This window comes from Erinaceus europaeus, chromosome 9 (assembly GCF_950295315.1).
Source record: "Erinaceus europaeus chromosome 9, mEriEur2.1, whole genome shotgun sequence".
NCBI lineage: Eukaryota > Metazoa > Chordata > Mammalia > Eulipotyphla > Erinaceidae > Erinaceus > Erinaceus europaeus.
The window spans coordinates 146,012-157,688 of NC_080170.1; the positions used below are offsets into that span (position 1 = coordinate 146,012).

The 11,677-nt window shown below is 61.7% G+C and overlaps 1 protein-coding gene across 1 annotated transcript in view; it reads right to left on the reverse strand.

The window, feature by feature from the left end:
• Nucleotides 1–4,303, reverse strand: part of GABRB2 (gamma-aminobutyric acid type A receptor subunit beta2) — a 63,804-nt gene extending 59,501 nt beyond the window's left edge. The window contains exons 1-3 of the mRNA XM_060197062.1: nucleotides 4,219–4,303; nucleotides 3,607–3,698; nucleotides 2,011–2,078 (exon numbers count right to left, since the gene is read on the reverse strand). Coding sequence (XP_060053045.1) covers nucleotides 2,011–2,078; nucleotides 3,607–3,698; nucleotides 4,219–4,292 — 234 coding nt within the window. The 5' untranslated portion in view covers nucleotides 4,293–4,303. The remainder of the gene's footprint in view (nucleotides 1–2,010; nucleotides 2,079–3,606; nucleotides 3,699–4,218) is intronic.
• Nucleotides 4,304–11,677: the final 7,374 nt, after the last annotated feature.

An 11,677-nucleotide genomic window follows, 5' to 3' on the forward strand; every position in this document is an offset into this window, starting at 1 on the left:
ACCCAGGCCCTCACAGCCCACAGACCCTGACAGCCCCCAGACCCTGACAGCCCCCAGACACTTTCAGCCCCCAGACACTCTCAGCCACAGACCCTCTCAGACCCCAAGACCCTCATGGCCTCCAACTCACAGCACCCAGGCCCTCACAGCACATAGACCCTGACAGCCCCCAGATGCTGACAGCCCCCAGACACTCTCAGCCAACAGACCCTGAGTCCCAGACCCTCTCAGCCCCCAGACCCTCAGTCTCAGACCCTGACAGCCCAAAGACCATCTCATCCCCCAAGACCCTCATGGCCCCAAACTCACAGACCCAAGACACCCACAGCCCCCAGACCCTCACAGCCTCCAAACCCTCACAGCCCCCAGACCCTCACATCCCCCAGACCATCAAGCCCCCAAGACCCTACAGCACACAGACCCTCAAGCCCCCAGACCCTCTCAGCCTCCAGACCCTCACAGCCCCCAGACACCCACAGCCCCCAAAACCTCACAGCCACCAGACCCTCACAGCCCCCAAGACACTCACAGCCCAGAGACACTCACAGTCCCCAGACCCTCTCAGCCCCCAAATCCTCACTGATCCCAAACCCTCTCAGCCCCAAGACTCTCATAGAACTCCAAGACCCTCATGGCCACCAGACACTCACAGCCCCCAGACCCTCTCAGCCCCCAGACCCTCACAGCCCACAGACCCTCACAGTCCCCAAGACCCTCACAGACCCCAAGACACTCACAGCCCAGAGACCCTCACATCCCCCAAACCCTCACAGCCCCCAGACCCTCACAGCCTCAAGACCCTCACAACCCACAGACCCTCACAGCCCCCAACCCTCACAGCCCACAGACTCTCACAGCCCCCAAGACCCTCACAGCCCACAGACCCTCACAGCACCCAGAACTTCTCAGCCCCCAGACCCTCACAGCTCCCAGACCCTCTCAGCTCCCAGACTCTCACAGCCCCCAAGACCCTCATGGACCCCAGACACTCATAGCCCCCAGACCCTCTCAGCCCCCAGACACTCACAGCCCCCAGACACCCACAGCCCCCAGACCCAACAGCCCACAGACTCTCACAGCCCTCAAGACCCTCACAACCCACAGACCCTCACAGCTCCCAGACACTCTCAGCCCCCAAGAACCTCATAGCCCCCAACTCACAGCACCCAGGCCCTCACAGCCCACAAACCCGGACAGCCACCAGACCCTGACAGCTCCCAGACCCTCTCAGCAGACAGACACTCTCATCCCCCAGACCCTCAGTCCCAAACCCTCTCAGGCCCCAGACCCCCTCAGCCCAAAGACCCTCTCAGCCCCCAAGACCCTCATGGCCCTAAACTCACAGACCCCACCCTCTCAGCACCCAGACACTCACAGCCTCCAGACCCTCATAGCCTCCAGACACTCACAGCCCCCAGACCCTCACAGTCCCCAAGACCCTCACAGCCCACAGACCCTGATATCCCCCAGACCCTCTCAGCCCCCAGACCCTCATAGCCTCCAAGACCCTCACAGCCCACAGACCCTGACAGCCCCCAGACCCTCTCAGCTGCCAGACCCTCACAGCTCCCAGACCCTCATAGCCTCCAAGACCCTCACAGCTCCCAGACCCTCACAGCTCCCAGACCCTCTCAGCCTCCAGACCCTCACAGCCCCCAGACACCCACAGCCCCCAGACCCTCACACCCCCCAGACCCTCACAGCCCCCAAGACCCTCATGGCTCCCAACTCACAGCTCCCAGACCCTCTCAGCCCCCAGACACTCACAGCCCCCAGACACCCACAGCCCCCAGACCCTCACAGCCCCCAGACCCTCACAGCCCCCAAGACCCTCATGGCCCCCAACTCACAGCTCCCAGACCCTCTCAGCCCCCAGACCCTCTCAACCTCAAGACCCTCTCAGCCCCCAAGACCCTCATGGCCCCCAACTCACAGCCCCCAGACCCCCACGACCCCTGACTCTCCTAGCCTCCATCTGACCACAGGCCCCTCCCCCACAACCCCACTCACCATGTTGACCTCTGACACCATGTCGATGCTGGCGATGTCGATGTTCATGCCGACAGCTACTGGGGGGCCTGTGGGGCAGCAGTGACCACAGGCCTGAGTGTGGGCGGCAGCACTGAGGGCCCAGCCCAGGCCAGCGTTCACTAGCAGCCCCCAGCTCCTCTACACCAGGGGCCTCCCCACTGGAGGCTGCAATGGACAGGACCCTCCCCACTGGACAGTGAGGTGGACAGGAACTCCCACTGGAGGCTGCAGTGGACAGAAACTCCCCACTGGACACTGAAGTGGACAGGAACTCCCCACTGAATGCTGGGGTGAACAGAAACTCCCCACTGGACACTGAGGTGGACAGGAACTCCCCACTGGATGCTGCAGTGGACAGAAACTCCCCAATGGACACTGAGGTGGACAGGAACTCCCCACTGGAGGCTGCAGTGGACAGGAACTCCCCACTGGACACTGAGGTGGGCAGGAACTCCCCACTGGAGGCTGCAGTGGACAGGAACTCCCCACTGGACACTGAGGTGGACAGGAACTCCCCACTGGACACTGAGGTGGACAGGAACTCCCCACTGGACGCTGAGGTGGACAGGAACTCCCCACTGGACACTGAGGTGGACAGGAACTCCCCACTGGACACTGAGGTGGACAGAAACTCCCCAGTGGACACTGAGGTGGACAGGAACTCCCCACTGGATGCTGCAGTGGACAGAAACTCCCCACTGGACAGTGAGGTGGACAGGAACTCCCCACCGGAGGCTTCAGTGGACAGAAACTCCCCACTGGACACTGAGGTGGGCAGGAACTCCCCACTAGAGGCTGCAGTGGACAGGAACTCCCCACTGGACACTGAGGTGGACAGGAACTCCCCACTGGGCCCCAGAGTGGACAGGGCCCTCCCCACTGGAAGCTGAGTGTACAGCACCCTGCCCACTGGGCCCTGGGGTGGACACAGCACTTCTCCAGACCACAGGACACAGGTCTCCCCACTTGTCTCAGGCAGCGCTGGGACTACCAGGTACCCTCCCGCCTTGTTCTGGACTGGACCCCGCGCACAGGTCACTGAGACTCGGGCCTCAGGCAGCACCCAGGAACTTAGGGTGTTTCAGGGAGCAGGGCGCAGTCAGCCACCAGGGACCCAGTGCAGCACAGGGCTGGAGGTGGTGTTCACACCCCGGACTCTGCAGGGCACTCACAGGGCTGGACACCATTCACCCTCACCTGCACCCTCACCTCCCTCCCCTGCAACCCCTCACCTGCACACTCACCTCCTACCCCCTGCACCCCTCACCTGCACCCTCACCTCCCTCCCCTGCAACCCCTCACCTGCATGCTCACCTCCTACCCCCTGCACCCCTCACCTGCACCCTCACCACCTACCCTCTGCAACCCCTCACCTGCATGCTCACCTCCTACCCCCTGCACCCCACCTCCTACCCCCTGCACCCCCTCACCTGCACCCCCTCACCTACAGCCCCACGTTCTCACCCCCTCACACCTGCAGCCCCTCACCTCCACCCCCTCACCTCCCATGCACCCCCACTTCCGCACCCCTCACTTCCCCCACACCCTCGCGCCCTCTACACCCAGCAACCTCACCTCCGAAGTCTGGCCGCAGGCGGATGTCATAGCCTTTCAGCAGCTGGTCCACTGTCTCCTTCACCAGGGACATGTTACTGGGGTCGCTGACACTGCGGGGAGGGGAACCTCAGTGCCTGGTGGGTGCTGCTCAGTCCCACGGGTCCAAGGGGGCAGTTCCAGGGCCCCAGTGCCCCCCCCGTAGGGGGGTCCCAGCCTGACCGAGGGGCAGATCTCGGGGTCCCCCCGCCGGAGGGGGCAGATCTTGGGGTCCCAGCCTGAACGAGGGGGAAGATCTCGGGGTCCCAGCCTGACCGAGGGGGCAGTTCTCGGGGTCCCAGCCTGACCGAGGGGGCAGATCTTGGGGTCCCAGCCTGACTGAGGGGCAGATCTCGGGGTTCCCCCGCCGGAGGGGGCAGATCTTGGGGTCCCAGCCTGACGGAGGGGCAGATCTCGGGGTCCCAGCCCGCCAGAGGGGGCAGATCTCGGGGTCCCAACCCGGTCTCGGGTGCAGACGGAGGGGTCCCGGCCCTATGGGGGCGCCCATTCTGGGGTCCCGCCAGCTGCTGAAGTGCAGTTCCCCCCAGGGCAGCCCCGCGCCCCCTGGCCCGGCTTGTGGGCTAAGCCCCTCACCTCTGCGCGCACACCGCGGCCAGCAGCACCGGGAAGGGCCAGAGCCCGCAGCCCCTACGCCCAGCGCCCCCCATCCTGTGGCCGCGCTCCCCGCAGCCGCACTGGCTGGAGGGGGGGCAGCGCATGCGCAAGCGTGCCAGCGGGGGCAGGGAGGGGCGGGGGCAGGGAGGGGCGGGGCAGGGCGAGTACCCCAGCAGCCCCCAGGCAGAGCACCCCAAGGAGCGCCCTGAGGAGCGCCCCAGAGGAGCACCTTAGAGGAGCACCCTGCCTGAGCACCCAGAGGAGCGCCCTGCTTGAGCACCCAGAGGAGCGCCCTGCTTGAGCACCCAGAGGAGCGCCCTGCTTGAGCACCCAGAGGAGCGCCCTGCTTGAGCACCCAGAGGAGCGCCCTGCTTGAGCACCCAGAGGAGCACCCTGCCTGAACACCCAGAGGAGCACTCCGAGGAGCACCCCGGATGAGCATCCCGCATGAGCATCCTGCCTGAGCACCCTGCCTGAGCACCCCAGAGGAGGGCCCCAGGGTGGGGTGCTTGGTTTCTGAGTGCTTAGGGCGCTGTGGGGTGCACGCAGGCTCCTGAGGGAGGGCAGGGAGGGGGGAACCTCTGTGCACTCAGCCAGATGAACTTAGTGAACTGGGCTAGCTCCCAGGACAGGGGACTGGGGACTGGGACTGGGACTGGAGACTGGAGACTGGAGACTGGGGACTGGGACTGGAGACTGGGACTGGAGACTGGGGACTGGGACTGGAGACTGGGACTAGAGACAGGGGGCTGAGGACAGGGGACTGGGGACAGGGACAGGGGACTGGCACTGGGGACAGGGGCTGAGGATAGGGGACTGGGGACAGGGGACTGGGACTGGGGACAGGGACTGAGGACAGGGGACTGGGACTGGGGACAGGGACTGAGAACAGGGGACTGGGAACAGGGACAGGGGGCAGGGACTGGGGACAGGGACAGGGGACTGGCACTGGGGACAGGGACTAAGGACAGGGAACTGGGGACAGGGGACTGGGACTGGGGACAGGGACTGAGGACAGGGGACTGGGGACAGGGACAGGGGACTGGCACTGGGGACAGGGACTGAGGACAGGGAACTGGGGACACGGGACTGGGACTGGGGACAGGGACTGAGCACAGGGGACTGGGACTGGGGACAGGGACTGAGAACAGGGGACTGGGGACAGGGACAGGGGAATGGCACTGGGGACAGGGACTGAGGACAGGGGGCTGGGGGCAGGGGACTGGGACTGGGGACAGGGGACTGGGACTGGGGACAGGAAACAGGAACTTGGGACAGGGGACAGGAACTTGGGACTGGGGACAAGGGTCAGGGACAGGAACTGGGAACAGGGATGGGGAAGGGCAGGGGACAGGGACTGGGGGTAGGGGGCAGGAATTGGGGACAGTGGACAGAGTGAGGAAAGGGGACAGGACAGGTGACAGGGAGGGTGGACAGGGGACTAGGGGCAGGTGAGAGGGTCAGGGAATTGGAAAGGGGCACAGGGGAAAAGGACTGGGAAGGGGAAGGGACAGGGGATGAGGTTGGTGGGGGATGGGAACCTGGGTCTGGGGAGCAAACAGCTGAGCCAGGGTACCAGCTTGGGGGACAGGATGGGGGTAGAGGCAGAGAGATGGAGGGGAGGGAAGGGGATGGAGGGAGAGGGGCTGAATGTGAGTGACAATGGGGAGGACTTTGAGGCTAGTGCTTCCTGAGTCTACAGCTGGGGTGCCCAAAGGTCTAGGGGTCAGGGTGGGGAGGGCAGAGACGGATGCTGATAAAGGGGGGAAGGGTGGAGGGGCAGCCCTGACCCCACCTGTGTGCACACCAAGAGGGTGCTGGGCTGAGTCTCCTGTACCCAGGGTAGGGGCTGGTGGGTGATGGTGGGGTCTTCCTGTCCTGCCAGCTGCCTTGTGCTCTTTGAGGGACCCCTGTCAGAAGACTCACTCGGGGCTGACGGCCTGAACAGCCAGGGCAGGAGCAGCTGGGCATCTCTAAGGGACAACTGACCACCTGTCAGCTTCCTCCCCTCCCCCCAGTCTCAGACCCCTTCCCCTTTCCTCAGACCCCCTCCCCCTGTCCCAGACCCCTTCCCCTTTCCTCAGACCCCCTCCCCTCCCCCTGTCCCAGACCCCTTCCCCTTTCCTCAGACCCCTCCCCCTGTCCCAGACACCTTCCCCTTTCCTCAGACCCCCTCCCCCCTGTCCCAGACCTTTTCCCCTTTCCTCAGACCCCCTCCTCTCCCCCCAGTCACAGACCCCTTCCCCTTTCCTCAGACCCCTCCCCTTCCCCTGTCCCAGACCCCTTCCCCTTTCTTCAGACCCCTTCCCCTCCCCCCAGTCCCAGACCCCTTCCCCTTTCCTCAGACCCCTCCCCTCCCCCGTCCCAGACCCCTTCCCCTTTCCTCAGACCCCCTCCCCCCAGTCCCAGACCCCTTCCCCTTTCTTCAGACCCCTTCCCTTTCCCCCAGTCCCAGACCCCTTCCCCTTTCCTCAGACCCCCTCCTCCCAGTCCCAGACCCCTTCCCCTTCCCCCAGTCCCAGACCCCTTCCCCTTTCCTCAGACCCCTTCCCTTTCCCCCTGTCCCAGACCCCTTCCCCTTTCCTCAGACCCCTTCCCTTTCCCCCTGTCCCAGACCCCTTCCCCTTTCCTCAGACCCCTTCCCTTTCCCCCTGTCCCAGACCCCTTCCCCTTTCCTCAGACCCCCTCCCCCCAGTCCCAGACCCCTTCCCCTTCCCCCAGTCCCAGACCTTTTCCCCTTTCCTCAGACCCCTTCCCCTTCCCCCAGTCCCAGACACCTTCCACTTTCCTAAGACCTGTCCCAGATCCCCAGGCTCTGTCCATCTCCCCTTCCCTACCCCCAGTCTCAGCCCCCCTCCCCCACCCCTTTAGCCTCAGCCCACCTCCCCCACCCCCTTAGTCTCAGTCCCCCTCCCCCACAGCCTTAGTTCAGTAGCAGCATTCTCTCCAGCACTTAGTGTCCACCAGTGCGTGTCCACCCAACATCAGCAGTCCTTTGCTGGTCCTTCTGGCCTTGTGCCCCAGGTGGACATCCTCCCCTGTGCCATGGGAGTGGGACAGGAGCCCCCAGAGGTGCTGGGGGCCGGGAGGAGCAGGGGTAGCACCTGTGTCCCCTGCAGGTCCCTCCCCCCAGCACCAGTAGGGGCTGACTCTATGGATTTTAGCATGCACCCACATGGTCCCATGTGAGACTGTCACATGGAAAGCCACCCAGAGGCCTATGAGCCCCCCCATACACACAGCATGTGGCACAGGGCACGTGGCAGTGCCAGAACCTTCCAGAAAGCCAAGAATAACAACCATAGGACAGAGCCGCAGCCACTGCCCCTCCCCCCCCACACACACACAGCTTAAGCAAGGCCCTCAGGGCAGCCTCCAGGCAGAGCAGGGACCAGGGTTCAAGCCCACAGTCCCCATGGTGGGGGTGGCTTCCTGAGTGGTGGGGCAGAGCAGCGGGTGTCAGTGTCTCTGTGTCTCAGGCCGAACACCCTCTCCCCCACCCCCACCCCCACCCCCGAACCAGCACCCCTGCACTGTGCTGGGAGACCACCTGTGAGTCAGCCCTAACTCAGCATGCCTGCCATGAAGCTGAAACAGCCGCAGCACTGCTAGCTGAAAATAGGAGAAGTGGAGGGGATGCTGGTTTGCTGGTGACCTTTTAGCTACAACACTGCAAGCACAGTTCTTGATGGGAAAAATCCATAAATGGGACTTTAGTAAAATGAAAGTCCGCCTGACTGTGGAGACAGAGCACAGACATGGCAGAGTCTCAGAGGCCCTGGGCCCAGCCCACCACCCAGTGGCTGTGAACAGAGCTCAGCAGCATCCCGTCTCCTTCCTGTTGTGGAAATAGGTGAATCCTGTAAACTGGACTGAAAAATGTTCTGCTCTCTGAAATGCTCAGACATGCTATAGGAGCTTCTGATCTCTGGCATTATTTTCCAGATGCAAGATGGCTAACAAAAGGTCAGATTCTGGGACCTGGGACAGAAACACAGCCCAGAAAAAACCTAAAACACTGTCACACATGTGGGGATGGGGGCTGGGACAAGGTGACAACATGAGTGGCAGTGAGGGTTTAGAGCCGGAGACACAAAACACACACACGTGAGCCCACTGATACATGTGAGGGGTTAGCAGGTGAGTGGACAGGACCCCGTGACTGACTCAGGTGAGTGGACAGGACCCCATGACTGATTTAGGTGAGTGGACAGGACCCTGTGACTGACTTAGGTGAGTGGACAGGACCCCATGACTGATTTAGGTGAGTGGACAGGACCCTGTGACTGATTTAGGTGAGTGGACAGGACCCTGTGACTGACTTAGGTGAGTGGACAGGACCCCATGACTGATTTAGGTGAGTGAACAAGACCCCGTGACTGATTTAGGTGAGTGGACAGGACCCCATGACTGACTCAGGTGAGTGGACAGGACCCCATGACTGATTTAGGTGAGTGGACAGGACCCTGTGACTGACTTACGTGAGTGGACAGGACCCCATGACTGACTTAGGTGAGTGGACAGGACCCCATGACTGACTCAGGTGAGTGGACAGGACCCTGTGACTGACTTAGGTGAGTGGACAGGACCCTGTGACTGACTCAGGTGAGTGGACAGGACCCCGTGACTGACTTAGGTGAGTGGACAGGACTTCAGAAGTTTTTCTGACCAGGGCTAAGTGATTCATCAAGGTACTTTCCCCTTCAGCAAGAGGACAGGATCCATCTCTCATGATTAAAAATATATTTCTTTTTAAAAGACATTTATGCACTTGGGTAAGCACACAAGATACTAAGAGCAAGGACCCTGGTTCAAGCCTCTGGTCCCCACCGGCAGGGGTGGGGGGAAGCTTCATGAGTGGTGAAGCAGGTCTGTGGGTGTCTCTCTCCCTCTCTGCCTCCCCCTTCCCTCTCAACCTCTCTCTGTCTCTATCCAATAATAAACAAATAAAAATATCTTTAGGAATGTAAAGGTATTTACATATATGTAGTATTGATTAGTGATTTAATATTGACTCACATGACTGTAAAGTAGTTGGGGTGTAACTCCACACCACTCCCACCACCACCGTTCTGTGTCCACTTCCCCTCCACCCATGTTTCTCCCAAGGCCACAGTTAAGGGTTGGCCATATGGATATACATATCTTCTTTGTCAAGTCCTTGTGTTCCAGTTTCACGTGTTGCACTTAGGGGTGCAGTCACCCACCTTGTGCTTCCTCTGAAGGCTGCACATTTCTACACTCCTGAAACTATCTGAAAACTAGGTTTTTACTAGTAAAATGCTGTGGCACAGCCATCAACAGCCCAGCCCAGCCCAGGTCTCTCCTCACAGCGGGACCCCCAGGCAAGAGAGATGCCTCAAGATGTAGGCACGTGGTAAGATGGGGCGGGAGGGGGGAGCACTGCCTGAAGTGCTCCTGTGAGTCCCAGCACTGAGGGAGCCACCCCAGGGTCCAGGGGCTTGGGGAAGGAGATCGGAAGAGGGTGGCAGAACTTTCTGGAGATCTCGGAACACGTGAGGCACAGATTCACCAGGACCTGTGGGGCTGCATCTTCATACTCTGAGCCTTTCTCCACTTACGACTTAGACATTCCACTCCAAAGATGCCTCCATTATGATTTAAGAAAATGATGTGGGGAGGACAGGCATCAGGTCAAGGGGTGTCTGGGGACCACAAGGTGACTGCACGACAGAGAGAGGCTAGTAGCTCTGGGAGGTGTCTCTGGGGCAGACCATCCTGCTGGACATGCACACGGGCACCCCTGGGTGGAGGACTCTGGGCTTAAACCCTGCCATGCTCACCTGCCCATGCCTGTGCCTCACCCAGCAGGTGAGTTCCAAGGCTTCTGAGGAACACCCCAACTCCAGTGAGTACATGGTCATGGCTCTGCAGAGGCTCAGATGGTGCTGACTAAGCCTACGTCCCCAGCTCCATCTCTCTGCAACACATGTGTGCAGAGGAGGGCACAGGTGTGTGCTGCCCCTGGGGAACTGGTGTGTGCAGAGCCTCGGGCACAGGTGTGTGCAGAGGATGGCACAGGTGTGTGCAGAGCCCCGGGCACAGGTGTGTGCAAAGGAGGGCACAGGTGTGTGTAGAGCCCTGGGAACAGGTGTGTGCAGAGGAGAGCACAGGTGTGTGCAGCCCCTGGAGCACAGGAGTGTGCAGAGCCCCGGGAACCAGTGTGTGCAGCCCCTGGAGCACAGGTGTGTGCAGAGGAGGGCACAGGTGTGTGCAGTCCCTGGGGCAAGGTGTGTGCAGAGGAGGGCACAGGTGTGTGCAGAGCCCCAGGAACAGGTGTGTGCAGAGTGGACAGCTTCTGCTCTGCTCTGTCCTGTGGAGTGTGGAGCCTGCAGGGAGCCCAGGCTGTGGGGAGCCTCAGGAGGAAGGGTGGAACCCTTCCCGGGGCTGCTGTGGGGCCTCCGTTCTTGCCCCAACCACCAGCCAGCAGCCTGCAGCCCAGGAACCCAGTGCAGGCAGCCCCCACACTTACTGGACACAAGAGGAGTGTTGCCGTGGCCCAGTGTGGATGCCAAGGGTGTTATGTTCCGGCTGCAACCCTACAGGAGGCAGAGCTGTGAGTGCCTGGACTGCAGACCCTCAGCCTTGACCTGCTGTGCAGAGTCAGCCACACAGACAGGAGGCTTGCAGTCTGCTGGGCTTCCTGCCCCACTACCCACAGACGTCCTGGGGTTCACAGCCTTGTGCTTACTTGGTCTATTGCCACGGGGTTATCACTGGTGCTCAGTGCCTGCATGATGACTCCACTGCTCTCAGTGGGCATATTAGATTTTTAAGAGTTATTTTTATTGTAATAGGACAGAGAGAAACTGAGCAGGGAGAGACAGACAGCAGCCCTGCCCCTGCTCTTGGAGCTGCCCACCAGCCTCTGGACTTCCTGAGCACTTGCCTGAGAGGCCTTGAGGTCTGGCTGAGTGTGTGGGGTCAGTCCCCAGAGCAACTGCCCTGCCCTGGGAGCAGCTGAGCAGTGGGTCAGCACAGGGGCAGTGTCCCTCTGCCCGGGACTTCACCACAGGCCAGGGTTCAGCTGAGCTCCCTCAGTGGGTCAACACAGGGGCAGCATCCCTCTTCCCGGGACTTCACCACAGGCCAGGGTGCAGCTGAGCAGTGGGTCAGCAGAGGGGCAGCGTCCCTCTGCCCAGGACTTCACCACAGGCCAGGGTGCAGCTGAGCTCACTCAGTGGGTCAGCACAGGGGCAGCGTCCCTCTGCCTGGGACTTCACCACAGGCCAGGGTGCAGCTGAGCTCCCTCAGTGGGTCAACACAGGGGCAGCGTCCCTCTTCCCAGGACTTCACCACAGGCCAGGGTGCAGCTGAGCAGTGGGTCAGCAGAGGGGCAGTGTCCCTCTGCCCAGGACTTCACCACAGGCCAGGGTGCAGCGTCCTGGACACAGAGCCCAGGTCAGAGGTCTGCTCT